The 18,390-nt window shown below is 31.5% G+C and overlaps 3 protein-coding genes across 4 annotated transcripts; 1 reads left to right on the plus strand and 2 right to left on the minus strand.

Moving 5' to 3' along the window:
* Positions 1–808: 808 nt before the first annotated feature.
* LOC127098264 (protein SOB FIVE-LIKE 5) lies at positions 809–2,085 on the plus strand. Its single transcript, XM_051036801.1, has 4 exons — positions 809–1,317; positions 1,464–1,547; positions 1,655–1,707; positions 1,794–2,085. Exons 1-3 carry the CDS (start codon positions 958–960, stop codon positions 1,682–1,684), a joined length of 474 nt encoding a protein of 157 aa, XP_050892758.1. The 5' UTR covers positions 809–957; the 3' UTR covers positions 1,685–1,707; positions 1,794–2,085.
* A 2,225-nt stretch (positions 2,086–4,310) lies between these two features.
* LOC127098265 (WD repeat-containing protein PCN) lies at positions 4,311–10,366 on the minus strand. The gene is made up of 11 exons (XM_051036802.1): positions 10,066–10,366; positions 9,822–9,965; positions 8,953–9,253; positions 8,805–8,868; positions 8,415–8,525; positions 8,114–8,279; positions 7,041–7,164; positions 6,129–6,706; positions 5,764–5,948; positions 5,053–5,310; positions 4,311–4,755 (listed from the first exon to the last, which is right to left on the minus strand). The coding sequence occupies exons 1-11, from the start codon at positions 10,234–10,236 to the stop codon at positions 4,470–4,472; spliced, it is 2,388 nt and encodes a 795-aa protein (XP_050892759.1). The 5' UTR covers positions 10,237–10,366; the 3' UTR covers positions 4,311–4,469.
* Positions 10,367–11,953: 1,587 nt separating this feature from the next.
* Positions 11,954–16,286, minus strand: LOC127098266 (70 kDa peptidyl-prolyl isomerase). Of its 2 annotated transcripts, XM_051036804.1 has the most exons (14): positions 16,029–16,286; positions 15,858–15,944; positions 15,425–15,670; positions 15,164–15,244; positions 14,982–15,062; positions 14,441–14,635; positions 14,137–14,226; positions 13,841–14,016; positions 13,508–13,630; positions 13,256–13,402; positions 12,861–12,988; positions 12,670–12,769; positions 12,471–12,552; positions 11,954–12,377 (listed from the first exon to the last, which is right to left on the minus strand). In XM_051036804.1, exons 1-14 carry the CDS (start codon positions 16,210–16,212, stop codon positions 12,361–12,363), a joined length of 1,737 nt encoding a protein of 578 aa, XP_050892761.1. In that variant the 5' UTR covers positions 16,213–16,286; the 3' UTR covers positions 11,954–12,360. The 2 variants fall into 2 exon arrangements, with proteins under 2 accessions (XP_050892761.1, XP_050892760.1); XM_051036803.1 differs by having other exon boundaries at positions 11,954–12,552.
* Positions 16,287–18,390: the final 2,104 nt, after the last annotated feature.

The raw sequence follows: 18,390 nt of genomic DNA on the forward strand, positions 1-18,390 counted from the left end.
ACGACAGTTATAGTAACCGCAACTTAAAACTTTGCCTAAAATGTACAATTCACAACCAACCATGACCCCCATATATTACCTTTTTTTTAATAAATCGACAGAAATTAAAGCTACAAATTTGACATTAATCAACATAATATACAAATTATTTTGTTATGCAGTGTGTGAAAAAGAAATAAATCTTAGAAAGTAGACAAAATAAAGGAATCTTATTGTGTTTGTATGTAAGACTTTGAGTTTGTAGTCGGTGTGGAGTGGTATGGCAATGTTGCAATAATCAATTTTTGACTTAATTTTCAATGTAAACGAGACCATAGTACCAGTGCTAGGACCCTATAAAACCCTATAGTGATAACTACCAAAAATAATAAATTAATTATTAGCATATATCTCTTTCTCTTCTTTCCTTTTTTTTTTAGCTAAATCATTAACTTTTTGTACAAAAAGAACATCACTATCATTTGAAGGTAGCATGGCATGGTAATGCAATGGTTCCATAATTTATCCACTTATCACATTCTTCACTAACAGACACATTTGTACACAATAGCCAACTGGCAATTGTGATTCATTCACATAGAAATCAAATAAATGCCAAAAGGATTGTGCAATAGGAGGAAATTTGTCTTAAAATGATAATAATTCTAATTATCTATAATTTTTTATAAAATATTATAAACTTTATAAAGAAATAAAAGACGACGGATATTTTAATTTACATACACTAATACTTTATAATAGAGTTTATTATTTTATCTTTTATCTATAAAATTTTCTTAACTTTTATAAAATGTCAAATAAATCTGTTACTGTGGGACTGAGGGAATCATAATAAGGACAAGGGTAAGAGGCTATACATAGCAGTTATCTCTAAGACTTGTATCAGTCTATGATCTTTCACTTGATCACTAATATTGAGAACTAGAAAGAAAGAAGAAGAAAAAAGTTGAAATTTGAATGGATAAATCTACCTCACAGTATAGTGAATCTGGTTGGACTCACTACTTGGACCAATCCATTATTTCTGAGAGCTGTTTCAAAGGAAAAGGTGAATATGAATATGAAAGAAAAGGAGAAAGAATGAATGAGAAGGAGTTTGAAGAAGATTCATCAATGGTGTCTGATGCTTCTTCTGGACCTCCACATTATGACAATGAAGAAAACTATTGTGAAAATTTCTATCATTGTCTTTCTTCTAGAACTAAAGAATCCAACAAGAGGAAAAAAGTCAAAGAATATGAGAGAAGTCAACAATCTTCACCTCTTGATGACACTGCTAGCTCCCCATTTTTCAGTTGTCCGAACAAGAGTCATAAGGTTGATGCTATTAATTGACTTATTTGAACTTATTTAATAACATCTGTGAGACTGTTTGAAATTAAATTGGGATGTCGTGGATTTGAATCTGCATTTCTACGGTTAGAGAGATACTAACTAAACTGGTTTATTTTGTTGTTGTACAGAAGCAAGACAGTTTCTTAGAGAATGGAGCGGTGGAGAATAATGCAATACAATTTTCTGAGTGTAAATTTGCGACAAGAATAAAGGTACAACTCTAGTTCAATTAGTATTTTTTTTTATTAATAATCATTGGTAATTATTACATTAGTAATTATTATTGCATATTTCATTGAGTTGAGCATGATTTGTACAGAGAAAAACTGGATTCTACAAAGCATTTTAGTTTCTTTGATTCAAAGGAACCAGGTAATTCTTTGATTCTATTTTGTTGTGTTTTTATATAAAAATATTTTGAAGAAAATAATATGACAAACTGTGTATATCTTGAGTAGGTGATATTGATGAAGAAGAAAGAAAAAGAAAGATTTTAAGGTACCAAATTATTGCCAGTGGAGTATTGTATTGTCGTGGAGAAAGACCTGAAGAAGAATGTCAAAGGAGAAAAACTGCAATAAAATGTCTGACAAAAGGAACACTTTTTTATTTCCTTTAATTTTTTATGTTTATTTTATTTTTCTTGACTTTTTTTTTATTTTCATTGCAATTTAATGTATGTTAAAAGAACCTCAGTTGTTAGATAGAATTTTCAATCAACACTCTCTCCGAGCCCTTCTTAACTATTAATGTCATATTTCACAATTTAAAAATGATATTGGTATAATTTTATTATTAATTTAGATTGTATGTATATATTTTATTGAATTTAATTGAAATACATTGTACAATTTAAAAAAAATTTACACCCTCAGTTAATTCTAAACGTTGATATTAAAATAAATTTGACTTTTATTTTAAAAACCTATAAAATAATATAAACGATGATATTGATGAAACGACGGTATAAATTTTTTTACACTAATAATATACCGTAATTAATTCCTATTTTATTTTACCAATAGTCTAATAACTAAAATTTTATCAAGTAAAGTATTAAGTTTTCGAACTCGCATCTCCTGCTACTCATACACTTACTTATTCATTGTATAAGCACATTCTATCATAAATAATTAGGGTAACATTAAAAATTAACCAAAAAATAGGGTTCAAGAAAATTAAGTACTCTTTCCATCCCAAAATAAACACTTAGAAAAAATTATTTCTTTTAAAATACTTCACTTTAATTTATCAATGCACATTTATCAATTGTACCTTCTAGTTCTAATTAATAATTTTAATTTGGACTAATACTAATTTGAATATACCGTTAATAATAAATTAATTTTCTCTTTTTTATTTATTACATTTCCTTAATTTATGTGAAAATAATAAATACTTCAAATACTTCCCCAATTATCTAGAATTATGATAATAGGAGAGATAATCAATTAATCCATCGATCTAATAATTTTAATTGATTATTAGTTAAATTTCTATTTTTTTCTATAATAAATAACTATAATTATGTTGGTTTATTTTATAATCAATGTTATACAGAAAAGATTAAATTTTAATAAATAACTATACATTAAAATTTATTAAATTTTATACAGAAAAGATACATATGAAAAAATATTAAAAAATACAGAAAAAATTTATTAATTATGTTGGTTTATTTTATAATCAATGTTATACGGAAAAGATACAGAATAAATAACTATACCTTCTCGTTCTAATAAATAACTATAATAAATGACTATATTAAAATTTATTAAATTTTATACAGAAAAGATACATATGAAAAAATTAATAGAATGTAACATGTAGAGAGTACTATATTAGTCCAATGACCAAAACCTAAAATTTTACTTTATATGGGTCAATATTCTTCCATTTTTCTAGTCAATATTATTCATTCAATCAACCAATACAATCAATCAAAATCAATCTTTATATTGATTATGTTATATAGTATTTTAAAAATAAAAATATAACTTACAAAATAAAAGTCAATACATAATTGATTTTTTTGTTACTATTCCCTACATTATCTATATTATTTTATATATTATTTCCGATGCAAAAAACCCAATTTTCATAGAAGTTGTTGAATTCACACAAAAATAAATGTCAAATTTACAAATCACTTTGTAATTAATAACTGCTTGACATAATTGCAACTTAGATCAATCTATGTTACTTTTTTTTTATTCTGATCCTACTATTTTAAAAACCACATTTTGATCCTTTTATAAGATCGTAATCATTTTACAAAGTTTAGGGATTATTATTAATGTTATAAAAGTTGATAGAATAAAAAAAATCAATTTTATTACATTAATACTATCATAATGCTGGATGTTTTTTCAAAGTAACAAGTGCTAAAGGGACTATAATTTGAAATAGAGGGAACAACAATGGTACTACAATCAATCAAAAAAGTAATCAATACCTCGTCAAAGATATATAATTACTACAATAAATGAGCAGTTGAGGAAGTAATATACATCAATATTCTTATAATGATGCTTTTTGAAATGCAATTTAATAATCCATATGATAATGATCCAATGAAAGAAATGAAACAACAAACTTTGGTCATATGATAATGATCCAATGATAGAAATCAACTAATAGTGGCAGTGAAACAACAAACTTTGATCACTATTGTAAGCAAAAATTTATAATTAAATTCACTAAATAATTGATGTATCCCACACTTGCAACTAGTATCTCTTGGCAATGGTTATGAATGCCACTTATTTTTTATGTAAAAGGGTAAGATTGTCATTATTCTATCCTTGCTAAAATTTCCAACACAAAATTGAACAGAATTGCTAACACCTACATTGGCTACAAAGAATACGTGCAAAACTATTGGAATAAATGGCTACCTTTCCTTGTAACTTACACATGTTACAATAAGCACAAGATTCTACAGTATCAAGCACAAAAAAGTAAAATAAAAATAATGAAGTGTATAAAACTAATATTAATAGAACAAAATTGATTATGACAACACAATACATTTCTTCATCCCAGCAATAGAGAGAAAGAAAGTGAAACAACAAAATGGGACATTGATCACCATGATGAATCCCCTAAAGCTGAGAACAATTCTATCTCGAAGTCTATGCCCCAAAAATATGTCTGTGGACAGGTTGAACTTCTAAGCTATTGACTACATCAGACCATGGTTTTTCTATCATAAAGAAGAGACTGTTTGAAATATGGGATAGGTATAAGACTCTATCCTTTTCTAATGGCAAAACTTCAAAGTTTCCAAAGTTCTTCCTAAATTTAGTCTTTTTCTTACCGTTTATATTTGGTGAATTCTTAACCACTGAATCTCGAGAATGTAACATTTCACCTTCATCTTGACTCACAGGCAAGCCAAAGTCAATCAAGCACATTGCCCTGAAGATTGAACAAATTTAAAAGATGAGAAATAAGAGCAGCAAAGTATAAAACATCATGCATGTGATATACTCTCATAGTTTCTATTCTGCCGATGAAGGATTACAGAGATTCTAAAATCAATGATATTTGGGATATCAAAAGATGAACATTATTTTATCATTGGATCGTGTAAAACCATGTCATCGACTTATAGAACAGTTCATGATGATTTAACCTCCAAGTATATCCTTGTTTCCCATATAACACCAATTAGTTCAACAATACAAAATGTAATGTGTATATTAAAAATATTACCTGGAGCTATAGACCATTACTGAAGATGAAGTTGAAGGAGGGAATGATAGTCCGATGACTTCACCCGGAAACTCATGAAATCTCTTGGGTAGAACAAATGTATTTCGCGCAGACCATTCCCCCAATTGTCTGGCCTCCACATCAAATGCATACACTCGATTTGAAGAAGTTGTAACAATCAGTACATTGTTGTTCTGAGGTGGAAATCCAGCAGCTGTAACAGAGGCACCATCCAATCTCGAAATGAACCAGTGCTGCCTGTTCAACAAAGAATATTTATTTTATAAAAGATGATTTTGTAGTATGGATATCATGTTAATGATAGAACGACTCCCACATCATGAAAATAAAAGAGCATGAAAGAATTTTCCTAGCTATTATCGGACCGAAACAAATGATGGATTTTGTGAAGCATAACAGTGCTGCCTGTTCAACAAAGAATATTTATTTTATAAAAGATGATTTTGTAGTATGGATATCATGTTAATGATAGAACGACTCCCACATCATGAAAATAAAAGAGCATGAAAGAATTTTCCTAGCTATTATCGGACCGAAACAAATGATTGATTTTGTGAAGCATAAGTTCTGTGCATTTTATTGTATCTTCCTAAAAGTGTTTTTAAATTTCGAGTTCCCTTAACCTGCAGCAAAGCAATTTAAGTAGCAAGTGTCTCAAATAAAAGGAAATTGAGCAAATTAGAAGTATACCTTAGTGTCTCCAAGTTAAATACATATATATCCCCAAAGCAATTCACGGCAGCCAACCACTGTCTATCAGAACTAGTACACAATTTTGTGATGGGTGGTTCAGCTGTTGATAATCCATCTTCATCTTGTGATTCACGAAATGGTGTAAAAGTATGTACCAGTTCCGAGCTATTGGCATCCACAACCTTATAACAATCAAAAGCAAACGGGATCAATGAAACAAACAAAGAGATGCTTAATCCAAATATCATAGAACTTCAAAGTTTGCACCATCACATTCATTTCAGAAAGAAGCATCCACACTATGCATTATCCAAAAAATTACTATAACATACATTTATAGATGAAGAATATTGCTAACTTACATATATCCTTCTATCAAGGCCAGCTACTATCAACCAAGAAGAGTCATGAGAAAAAATCATTGAATGGGCAGTTGGTAATCTCTCGGGAAGCTTCCTTTTACCAAAACTCCATGTAATTTTTCCTGCTTCGGATCTCTCCACTTTATAAAGAATAGGCTTTTCATTATCGGAATACGCAAAAAACACCCCTGTATTAGCAAGGGCACTACAAATTATCTTACGAGATGCCTTTATCTTGAATCGGCCAACACTTTCAGCCTTTGCATAGTCTCCAGTTCTACGAACACTTTTGAGATGTAGCAAACGGACTTCTAACCAATGTGAAGACTGCAGTAAAAGCATTGGTGATTGATTGAAGGAAGTATTAAGTGCTACTTGTAAGGGTGTTCTCTGAGGCACAGGACAGATACAATGAGGTTTAAACCCGGTGAATTCTTTAACAGCGTATGCATAGAGTTTTGTGTCATCCCCGGCTGAGATAAGCATCGGCTGCCCTGAATGAGCCCATTTGTGGTAACTAGAATCATCTGGCTTTACTTCATGACGAGCTCTTTTGATTCTTTCATCAGGCAAAGTATCTGCCAAACAGAAATCCAGGTTTATGGAACAGAAATGATAAAATGTAAAATAAAAAATATTGTCTGTTTCAATAAGCTTCTCTACAGCAAAGAAATTGTTGTTTTTTGCATTGAAAAGAACTATCAGTTAAGCTAAAAGATTGATTTCTGATTCTAAGAAAAAAAGATTCAAAATACACTTTTCATCTTTCTCTAAAAATACTTCTCTAAAATACTCTCTCGAACACAGAGGACAGAGAGATTTTGCAAACAAGCCCTTCCAAACACACATTCATTAATACCACTTTCAGAGTAGAGCATAAAACTAAAAAAATAATAGAACTTTCAAACAGACCTTCTTGGCTAATTGGCACAGCTACAGTCAAGGCTCGGACATCATGTGAATGACCTTTTTTATAATCAACGTAGACCCAATTCTCTTTCTCCATGGTTGATGAAGAGAGTTTATATAGAACAACCTTCCAATAAAAAGTGAAACAAACATTTTATCATTTACTTGATGACAAATGATTCTGTGACATTTATCTTAACTAAAACGAGCAAAAGAAAGGCCACATAATTGCATTTTTCTTAAGAGAACATAAAACGCAGAAAGCACAATCAGTTCAAGATACGGGAGACACAATTACATTTTAAGAAAAGAGAAGAGAGGGTATCTGCTCTGTAGTTAATAGTGAATGTAGTGGCGGAAACAACGCCATAGAATGGCATAGCAGCCACTAGGCACTACTAGAACTGCTGTTGCATCGCAGTTTCAGGCAGCGTCTGTAGCTCACACCATCCGGCCAAATCACAGCAAAATATAAGCTGTAGAGGCCGGCATGGTGAAGCTTGCAAAAAACCAAGCATACCCCTAGTTATTAAGAAATAACCCGCAGCCCTTTGTAAGATTCAAGCAGTTCCATAGTTCTCATGCTACGCTTCTCTCTCCAATGCATCTTCATTCTGTCTAACTGTTGGGTCCCCGCATGACATGTCAGTTTTAAATAACTGAGACGGCGGTGGGACTTAGATAGCTGAACTTCAGGTACCTTGTCCATTTAGCCCGTATGTTTTATCTTGTTTTTTTTGTTTTGTTGGTCCTCACAATCTAAATAATAATCTCTCAAAATAACATTAAATCATTAATAAATTGAAGACATTCAAATAGTACCATAAAAATAAAATAAAACAATTATAGTATGCAATATAATATACTAATTCTAAGTAAAGATATATAACATAAACTAAAAAAAAAAGTAATAAATTAGAAACTAAAATATAAGTTAAACAAATCTTATCATCAGAAAGCTCATCAGTTTCATTACGTGTATTAAAATAGAAAGAAAAAAAAATCAACAGGTCGTTTACTCTCTTTTGGTGTTAAAAAAAATCAACAGGTCATTCACAAGTTTTGGAACTACATACCTTTCCATCAGAACCGGCAGAGAACACCATATTGTGATTAGGGGCTGCTGCCAAAGCATGTACATCTCCCTTGTGACAAGTAATAGGTTCTTGAGACAGAGCTCCTTGTTGGCAGTCCCAAAACTGGACGCTCCCACTGCTGTCTCCACTAACAAGTGTCCCAGACCTAAATAATAACTAAATCAGCAACACGGGTAGGAAACAGGCAGTGGTACTCCAATACTAAAATCAAAGCAATAGAGTAAATATGAATTATAGAAGAATGCACAACAGTTGAACAAAAAGATGTGGTTGTTGTCACCTCAAATACAGTAGTGACCATATACAAAGTTCAAGTCCACTGTCGCCACCGAGTCTAGCTTGAATCCTATGGGCTTCAAGACCTGATTTGGCATTCCAGATACGTATTATCCTATATGAGTAGACAGAAAAATGTGTTATCTAAACCATGCCCAAAAAAAAGCAAATTTTGCAGCTGAATGTTCTTAATTAGTATTCAGCATTATGTGAAGAAACATGAGATCTTATTTACTAAGTCATGCAAATTTTTGTTTTTTTAAAGAAAAGTGGATTATGATGCTGCAGGATATGCTAACTTTTTATGAATTAAGCATGCAACTTGGAGAGTGGTGCACAATCGAAGTCACACAATGATCTATATGACAATACCAAACACAACATTAATACATACCCATCACTACTTCCTGAAAATATGAATTTAGCATCGGTGCTCCAAGCCACACTTAAAACTCGTCCTGAAAACAATGAAAACAAAACCATAAATCATCCTCTAATGGGATTCAAGCATAACATAAAATACAAGACAAAGATAATCTAACCTGTGACCCGGGTCAAGGATTTTAAGTATATAAATTCATTTGCATCAGATATAGTGTAAATCCTAACACATCCATCATCAAAGCCAACTGCTACTCTTGGACCCTCTAAAATGGATTGCTTTAGAACTTCAGATGAATCAGAATCTTCATCACTTTCACTGTCCTCATGATCATCAAAACCATTAAGAAATCTCGTCGAAAAACCATTTTCAATATGAACACCATTGGTTTCACCATCATCACTTTTAGACAGAGCCACAGCCATTTGCCAGATTGAGACACCATTCGATTCAAGCACCATCTGTAACAGTGCAATGTCATACAAACAAAATAACAAAAAAAAATAACACCAATGGTCAAAAGAGTCAAACAAAAATAAAAACACCTTATTTTAAACATAACACTCTCTCACACTAGTAGACAAACCCAACTATATACCTAACATCTAGTAAGCTTCATGAGACTACAAAAAAAAACTCCTATTCATCTATATACGCTTATTTGAGTTATCTACCGACGTCAGACATATGTAACAAATGAAAGTGTTTGAAAGAAGTTATGGAATCAAGTAAGGACATGCCCAAAAAAAGCTTTCACCTAATTTCATAAGTTCTGCAATATAGCATTTGCGAACAACTTATAACTTGTATGGGAACAATATTTTACATCTCGTCAGCTTCTACATAAGCACTTAATTAAGTTGTTTATCCAACCATCCCTAAATAGCTAAAAACTGTGACTGGATTAGAACTTGCTCCAACGGTAAATAATCCTCTATTCAAAACACTCTAAAGATAAAAATCTTCACTGATGAATAGAAAACTGCATAACCAACAAAAAAACAAGAGAGTAAAAACCATATATCATACCGTTTGCTTCAAGTGACAAAGATCCCAAAACGAAACAGAACCATCAATATTAGAAGAAAACAAACGTCCATGCGGAAATCCCTTTTCACCACCAGGACACCAAACTAGCGACGATACAATTCTATTAGGGTCACCATGAATAGTCTACAAAATCAAAACAAACACATAATCACTAATCATTATAAAAATTAACAACAACATCAATTCAAAAACCGGTTAACTATAACAGTAGTAGTAGTAGTACCAATTGACAGTGCCAGCCTATTGTATTAGGAGAAACGAGCCAAAGCTCCAAGGAACCATCCTCGCGTGAGGCGGCGAGTCGTGAACCGTCGATACTTGTGGCAAGAGCAGTGATTGGTGAGGGTTTCCAATCTTCGTTTTTGAGCTGGTACTTGACCTTGATCTTGTCCATTTGTGTTGATGGAGATGGAGGAAGAAGTGGAATGAGAGAGTGTGAAGGTGAATTGATTACGAAGAGAATAGGGTAGTGAAAATGCGGAGCAACAAGACGGCCATGCTTAGGTTTGTTTTGAGATTTAAGCGCGGTGGCTTTCGCTTATTTATATAATGGGTTTTTTTGTTCAGAAGCCCAATTTCTTTTTTTTCGCTTTTTTATTATGTGGCCCGACTTTTACTTGGGCCAAAAGACCAATATAAATGTTGAAATTCCATTGATATGTGTAGGAAGTTAATGTTAATCATGCACTAATAAATCACTTTCGCCCATTATATTAGAAATAAAATAGAGTATAAAATAAGTAAAAGCACTTATTGGAAATAATTTATATTTAACTGTGTAGCAAAAATATTGAAATAGATATTCCTCATTTTAAATTTGTAGTTGGGAAAAAAATACATCCTAATGTATAGTAATGAAATTAAAGACATGAAGAGAAATATTTAGAATTGTAGATTAACTTCGGCTGAAAGAAATTGTAGATTGACTTAATAAAAAATAATGTATACTATGATGTATGCCTCTACCAGAATTAGAATTTGAATGAAATTGGATGGATTGTCAAAGCTCATAGTTTATTTGTCTCACATCATTGATTATTTTTCTTTTTGCCTTGGCAATCAAGGCTATGTTTTTTTTATGAATGAATTGTGTGGCACCCAAGTTATAGAATAATATAGATTAGGAAAACATAATTCATAATCAATCACAGGTACCACCCAAAGTTGGATTTAGGTTTTTATTTTATTTTTAAATAGGGGTAAATCGAATAATAGAGATCATAATACTTATTTAAACTTATCCTCTTAATTTGCCCATGTAAAATATTTTTGATAATTTAAAATATTAATTTTTTAATAAATATATTGATATTTTAATTTATATTGTAATATTTTAAATGTATTATTAAAAGAGTTATTTTATTTTATTATTTATAATGTATTTTAGAATAAATTATGGATTTGAAGAAATAGATTATTTATCCTGAAAGAATTGAGGGTCCGTTTGTTTTGCCTTTTTTTAAATGATTTTTATAGTATAATATATTTTGATGTAAAAAAAATTTACGAAACTTTTCATAAAAATTTTAAATAAAAATTTTATTTAAATAGTTATTCTTAAAATGTTATTTTAGATATTTTATTATTTTATCGAAAAAAAATTTATATCAAAATTTTAAAAAATCACTTAATTTTGAAACTATTTTAAATAATTTTTTATAAAAATTATTTTTGAAATAGAATTGTTTGAAAAAATTGTGACTATATTTTGATCTTCATGTTGGTTTATGTTATAGTATATCAAAATTAATTTTATAAAAAATAAATTTAAAAAAACTTATAATATTTTTAAAAACATTTTTATAAAATCTATTTTTAAAAATACAAAGAAAAAATATATTGTTTAAAGTTAAAATAACCTGGCATGATTATGATGTGGAGGGAATAGTGTGGGAATTTTCGAACTTATTTGAAATAGATTTTGAGTTTTATTATTTATTTTTGTTTGGGGCGTCTCACCTAGTTGTCAAGTATAATTTCATATCCAAAAGTAACAAGAAGTATTTATAAATATATATTTTTTAAATTAACTATCAATTTTGGTCGGTACAATATTAACCTCTAAAACATAGATAAATTCAAAATATAAATATTATAAAATTGAGACAAGATTAAACCATAAAAGAGTTCTTTTTTATATAAACAACAAAAGATTTAGTTACAGCAGAAACTTGGAAAGCTCTGAACTTTCACAAATGCTTTCACCTATGATGCATCAAAGAACTTCTAAATATTCATTTAGCTTTCTTACTAATGGTAGTGATATAAACTTTTGACAAATGAAGAACAACACAAATGCACTATGACAGATGATTGTAGTTGTCCACGATGTTAAGGTGGACCTCAATCCGTCTTGCACATTCTTAAAGACAGCTAAGACGCAATGGATTTTCAGTCTCCCATCATTGGCCAAAATTCTATATCCTAGGACTCATATTTTGGCTAGAGTGGAATCTTTCAAATACCAATATTGGTATAAATGTCTTCTGTGTGACCATGTAAACTTTCATCCGAAATTTTATATGCAGCTACCATCTGCTACATATTGTATATACTTTCTTTTGTTAGATGCGTCATTATATTGTAAATAAACTATCCAGATTCAACAAGAATCAATAATTAAACCACCATTAGAAGGAGCTGCACTGTCACCAACATTGTCCATTTCCGTTTTCACCACTTCATCCTCTTCTTTCTCAACCTTCAATCTCTGCTTGAGGACGATGATGATAAGAGTTTTAATAGAAATTAGAAATACACTATACAGAATTGAGAAAACAATGGGAACTGAGATTAACAAAAGTTATCAAGTTTAAACACTAATCACCTTGGTTTTATGCGCAAACATATTTTCATACAGTTTAGCATCTTTTTTGTCACTATCAGCTTGAAGTTGCTTCACTTTCATTTTCAGCACCTTTACCTCCCTGAAAAATGAAAAACAATGCACACCCCGTGATAAGTTTCTAATCCGGAAATAAATTTCTATGGAGAATCAAACCAATCGTTTATGTGTACCTGTTTTGTGGATCCACCTCAAGAGCTTTCTTGATGTCTACATCTGCTAAAAGAAAGTCTCCCGTCTCTATATATGCCTGCGCTCGTCTATACAAAGCTTTCACGTTGTGAAACTCAACATCAAGTACCTGATGAAAAGAGTAAGAGAAGCATGAGGAGGATTATAATATTTCAAAATGTTCACTTCTTATCTGTATTAAAGTTTAACAATAGTTGTATAAACCAGTCTATAACCGTCCTCAAACTTGATCCAATCTAAGTCTTTATGAGTCTGCTCGAGTTTACACGAAACAATTTTGTTAAGCGAGTTAACTCGGCTTTGATAACCAGAATCGTTAACTAGTACGATTTCATGCATTGGCTTAACTTCGCCTAATGACTCGAGTGGCTGTTACCTGAGTACAAAATTTGATTGCTCCAGTAAGGTCATTCAGTTTAAGGCAACAGGCTGCACCATTCAACCAGCATGAAAGTCTCAACGACTTAGCTAGCTTTTGCTCATCATCACCGAAGGATCCATCTTCGCTAACAAAATCAGCAGCCTGAGAGAAAAATAGTTATAATGGATTTGGACCAAAAATCAGGATGAACTAAAAAAACATTTATTGAACTTGAAAAATTAAAGCCATTGCAAGTAAAGGATTTACCTTATCATACTTTTTCGCAGCTCGCTGATATTTGCCACTTTTAAATAATAAATTTCCTTCTTCTTTCTTCCTCCCAGCTACCTCAATTTTCTCAGCATTAGTTAACTCCCATGGTGCTTTCTCCTATGCATTTATGATAATGGAAACACATCAATAGTTAATAAAGATAATTTCGTAAAATAACTATTTCCTTTCTTCAATTTATTGCATTTCTTAACAAATGTGTAAAAACCTTAAATAACATTCACTTTGAAACGGAGGGGGTAGTCTATAGAAAAAACCTAGATCTCTAGCTCCACAAAGTGCCAAGGCAGAGGATTTCTTTCTTTTTACCTTAATAAAATCTATCATTTCAATGTCATAGACTACTTTCGAGCCAGGTGGCACAATAACCAGATTTTGTCTCACTTCCACATTTCCAAATGCATAATCAGGATGTATACTAACTATGGCCTTCTCGCCCTTTTTCATTGTTGCCACTGCTCGGTCTAGACCAGTAATCACTTGTTCTACAAACAGAAAAATAAAAATACTAGTATCATCGCTCCCTAGAAGTCATAAACAGTTTACTATAAGGGATAACAAAATGCATGTAAGAGTGTGGTTGAGATATTAAAGAATAAACTCACCCTCATCAGTTACAAATTTCAAGGGCTGTATTTCACCAATTCCTCTTTTCTCAAATACAGTGCCATCTTCTAGCATAGCTGTGTAACTGACTGCCATGGCAATTTTAACAAAGCCAGTTAGTAAAATGAACATTAAGGGAGACACAATAAATTGGAATTTGAAAGATTACAGTCACGTCATCAAGGGTTTGAAAATATCCAATAACCCTTTATTCAAGAATATATTAGAAATCTCTTATCAAGTTACATGACCACAATTCTTAAATCAACTGAACCAATACTGAAACTTGGGTCATTATCATACCAGTAACATTTGCACCCTCGTTGGCTGTGAAAGCACCCTCCCCTTCCTTCAAAATTTTCTTAATCACCATAGAGTCACCAGTAACATTTATGACGGGCTTGAAGGACACCAATTCAATATTAACATGCAGCACTGAGTCTGGGGGAATTGAATGGAACCCGCTGCCAGCTTCTCTCCCCGTATCCCCAAAGGCATCTACATTGACCATATGAAAACAATTCCAAACTAATTATTTGAGATATTAGACCACGAATTTTTTATAATTTTAAGTTCCGTATTACAATCAATATATCAATACCAATTACGGTGTAGTAACTAACACACTGATAAAAGAAGCCAACTAGATGAAAGCGGAAAATTTCAACGGAATATAAAGATGGTTATTCCATTTTATTTCAATTAGAGTGATGCACCGAGAAAAAAAATGCATGCCTCTTAAAAGAATGAGGGAATATATGAACATAAAATAACGTATCGTTTGGTTACAAGAAAGGTAAAAAAAACAGATATTATAGGTGGAATAAAAGAACAATGTGCATACATTGAGGTTGAAAAGTTAATTCAGCCTTCTCTCCCCTGGTCATAGTCATGATCACTTTCGGCAATCTAGAAAGCACATGACCTTCAATCAACAAAATAATTTGTTACAAAGACTGAGATGAAAAATTAAATTATATTCACTATTCGGTGAAATAAAATATGAGTATAACTCAAAAATATTACCATCCTTCACATAGAATTCAACTCCTCCTTCCGGTGTTTCTGCAACAACGGTGCCATCAACTAGTGCCACCTGATACTTCACTATAGTACCCAAAAAGCACAAAAGAGACTAATAAGCCAACACAGTCTTCAATTTTAAAACACAGGACAAAAAAAGAGATGCAACAACAGAAAATGTCATTAAAATGGGTAACATAATAACGCTCAACTTGTTGACATGCGGAAAGCAAAAGAATTATGTATAAGCAGCTGTTAGAATACCAAGAACTTCATCAAGATCACCGGGCCGATCATTCCCTTTCCCCTTCTCCATAATTTTCTTGATAATTCCACCATCTTTGCAAACATCCACCACTGTGATCCAAGAAACGAGTTCCACTTCAAACTGCACAACTGAGTTGGTGCCTCGTGGAATGCCTCCAGACTCGGCAGCAGGTAATGTAAACAATGCCACCTCTCCCTTCTTCATGGTGACAATCCCATCATCTAATCCAGCATACACTTCACCTATCAACCCCAACAAAAAAATAAACAAATCTAAATCACACCCACATTAACATTACGGATTTAGCTCCTCAAACACAAACAATCATGGTTGAACACCCACATAAAATTTTGAATAAATAATAACAAAAAAAACATTTTTTTAATTGAAGTAATATAAAAACTAATCCTTTGTTTTCTTTTCACTTACTTTGGCCAAGTGTAAATGTCACAGGAGAATCCGAAACCCTTGTGGAACCCAATTTTCTTCCATCAAGCAAAGTTCCAGCATAATGAACTGCATTTGAAAAAAGGAACATTATGGAGTGTTAATTTTAGCTTAATGATGAATAAATAAAGATGAGTTTGAGTAAGCACTAACCAGTAACATGATCGTTGAAATTGGGGGTTTCCCAACCGAGACCGCGTTTAAGGAGCTTCTTTTTGATGGGTGAATTAGTAGTGAGTTTTCTCTCTTCGCCAATCTTTTGCGGCGGTGCCGATTCGATTACTTCACCTGGTTCTTCGTCGAGTTCATCTTCCTCTATCTCTGTTAATACTGCCATGGTTACTGGTTAGTTACCCACCTTTTTTCTTTGCTCTCTGTCTTAACGATAAAGTGATGGAAATGAAATGCAACATTCTAAATTCTAAATTTATTCATCAATGAAATAAAATAAAGAATATTTTGATTTGAAAAATATTAAAAATAGCAAACAAATAAATACAATATTACTTTTCAATTAGAGAAAAATGATCTATTGAAATTAATATTATCCTTACAAACAAATTTGTCTCTTAACTTAATTTAAAATTTCACTTTAATCTTTATTTAATAAATGTCATGTATTGATCCCTTAATATTATGGTCTATTAACAACAATTTTGTAAATGTTGAGAAAAAGTTAACTTTGGCATATATGGCATTTTAAGTAGTATTGTGTTATTTGACATGTTTTTTTTAATATTTTGAATTTAGTTGTTTTTGTGTTGAAATCTTTTGGTTTTGTTGAAATTTTTTAGTGTCAATCCTGTGTGAGAACGCGAAGAGAAAACGAAAACTTTAGAATGCGAAGAAGATATGAAGACGAACATGATTGAGAAGTTATGAAAACTAATATCTATTACTCATCTCCATTATTGAAGGTACGATTTCTCACGTCTGGATATAATAAAAATGTAATTTTTTTGTTAATGCATTTTCCTCACTGAACCTTTTACCTTCTTTAACTTTAATATGTCATGTATGAGTGGTTTGAGTGTATTATGCATCACGTGAGTGAGGTTACTAAGTTTACAAAATCAAGTCGCAAAGAGTTATAGTGTGTTTGGCAATGTATCCATGATTTCTAGAGTTATTTTGAAATTATGAGTGGTTTAGAGGATTTAGGGTACCCATCAACTTAAAGTATCTGGTATTATGATGCAATAGACAATAAAGGGTTGGAAGATGATATAAGAAAGAAAAGGAAGAAAAAAATTACATTGATGAATGCTACTATGCATTTATATGTTCTCCATCCATTGTCCCAATCCGATATTATTGAAGAGTCAATATTTTTCCTTGAATATAATATATATGATTAGATGGATGTCTTTTGAAGGGTTATTATGGTGGCCAAATACTAATAGCAAATGGACCCAAATGATCAAATATTGACAATAGCATTTGTTGTGGTAGAGGGTGAAATCGAGGATTCATGGTCTTGATTCCTTGAACTATTGATAAGTGACTTAAGAGGGACCATGTTATGTAGTATTTACACATTCATTAGCGGTCAACAAAAAGTAATATTATATGTTTTATGTAATATTTACATATTCATCAAGTGCATTATATATTTATTGTGTTAATATGCTTTTCTGTTTTAATTGTAGTATTTATTGCTAGCACTTGTGGAATTTCTCCCTGAAGTGGACCAGAGATTTTGTGTTAGGTAAATGTAATCATACATGTTAGTTGTGTTCAATTTTGTTATTAAATGCTAACTGAACTGCAATAATACATAATGGTTGTGTTTAATTTTGTTACTAAATGTTGATTGAATTGACTTAATTGCAAGCATACATGTTTAGGCTTTTATAAAACAACTTCAGGAAGAAGTATCCAGACATTAAACTAAAAGAACTGATGTGGAAGGGTGATACTGCTAGTTATGTTAATGTACGGGAAAAGGCAATGATTGAAATAGAGGAAGTAAATGAGGATTCATTCAAGCACTTGATAAAGATTCCACCAAGGTTTTAAGCAAATCTAGATTTAAAACAACTACAAGGTGTGATACTTTGGTGAAAATATGTCAGAGGCATTCAACTCAGTTTTTGTAAATGCTAGGGCCAAGCCAATTCTCACTATGATTGAAGAAACTAAAGTGTATCTTATGTTGAGGTGAGAGTCAAATAGGCAGAAGATTGCAAAATATAATGGTCAAATTCTACGAAATATCAAGAAAATAATGGAAAAGGAATCCCAAAAATCAAACAGTTATATAGTGAGGTAATCGGTAGTTTTATCTTGTTGTGAGTTTTTATTGTGGTTTGCATTTCGAGTGTTATGTAATATGTGATTTTTATGTTTCTTACAGGCATGTTGGTGAATACGATTATGAGGTTAGCAATATCTCATACAATGGAGAAAAGTATATTGTGAGTCTGTAAAAAATATCCTTGTAAGAGGTGGACGTTAATAAGGCTACCATGATGTCATGCAATTTCCTGCATGAAGGACCGACACTTGAAATTTG

The sequence above is a fragment of the Lathyrus oleraceus genome, chromosome 6, assembly GCF_024323335.1.
Source record: "Lathyrus oleraceus cultivar Zhongwan6 chromosome 6, CAAS_Psat_ZW6_1.0, whole genome shotgun sequence".
NCBI classification, from domain to species: domain Eukaryota; kingdom Viridiplantae; phylum Streptophyta; class Magnoliopsida; order Fabales; family Fabaceae; genus Lathyrus; species Lathyrus oleraceus.

What these genes read in the sequence shown, in the direction of transcription:
- LOC127098266 (XM_051036803.1), bottom strand. Translation starts at nt 16,212, where the DNA reads ATGGCAGTATTAACAGAGATAGAGGAAGATGAACTCGACGAAGAACCA. An exon ending in GACATTTACACTTGGCCAAA is followed by an intron (nt 15,671 to 15,857) that starts GTAAGTGAAAAG and finishes TGGGGTTGATAG; the next exon opens with GTGAAGTGTATGCTGGATTA. An exon ending in CAATCAAATTTTGTACTCAG is followed by an intron (nt 12,989 to 13,255) that starts GTAACAGCCACT and finishes TCTTTTCATCAG; the next exon opens with GTACTTGATGTTGAGTTTCA.
- LOC127098264 (XM_051036801.1), top strand. Translation starts at nt 958, where the DNA reads ATGGATAAATCTACCTCACAGTATAGTGAATCTGGTTGGACTCACTAC. An exon ending in GTCCGAACAAGAGTCATAAG is followed by an intron (nt 1,318 to 1,463) that starts GTTGATGCTATT and finishes GTTGTTGTACAG; the next exon opens with AAGCAAGACAGTTTCTTAGA. An exon ending in AATTTGCGACAAGAATAAAG is followed by an intron (nt 1,548 to 1,654) that starts GTACAACTCTAG and finishes TGATTTGTACAG; the next exon opens with AGAAAAACTGGATTCTACAA.
- LOC127098265 (XM_051036802.1), bottom strand. Translation starts at nt 10,236, where the DNA reads ATGGACAAGATCAAGGTCAAGTACCAGCTCAAAAACGAAGATTGGAAA. An exon ending in TTTTCAGGAAGTAGTGATGG is followed by an intron (nt 8,526 to 8,804) that starts GTATGTATTAAT and finishes CTACTCATATAG; the next exon opens with GATAATACGTATCTGGAATG. An exon ending in TGGTCACTACTGTATTTGAG is followed by an intron (nt 8,280 to 8,414) that starts GTGACAACAACC and finishes GTTATTATTTAG; the next exon opens with GTCTGGGACACTTGTTAGTG.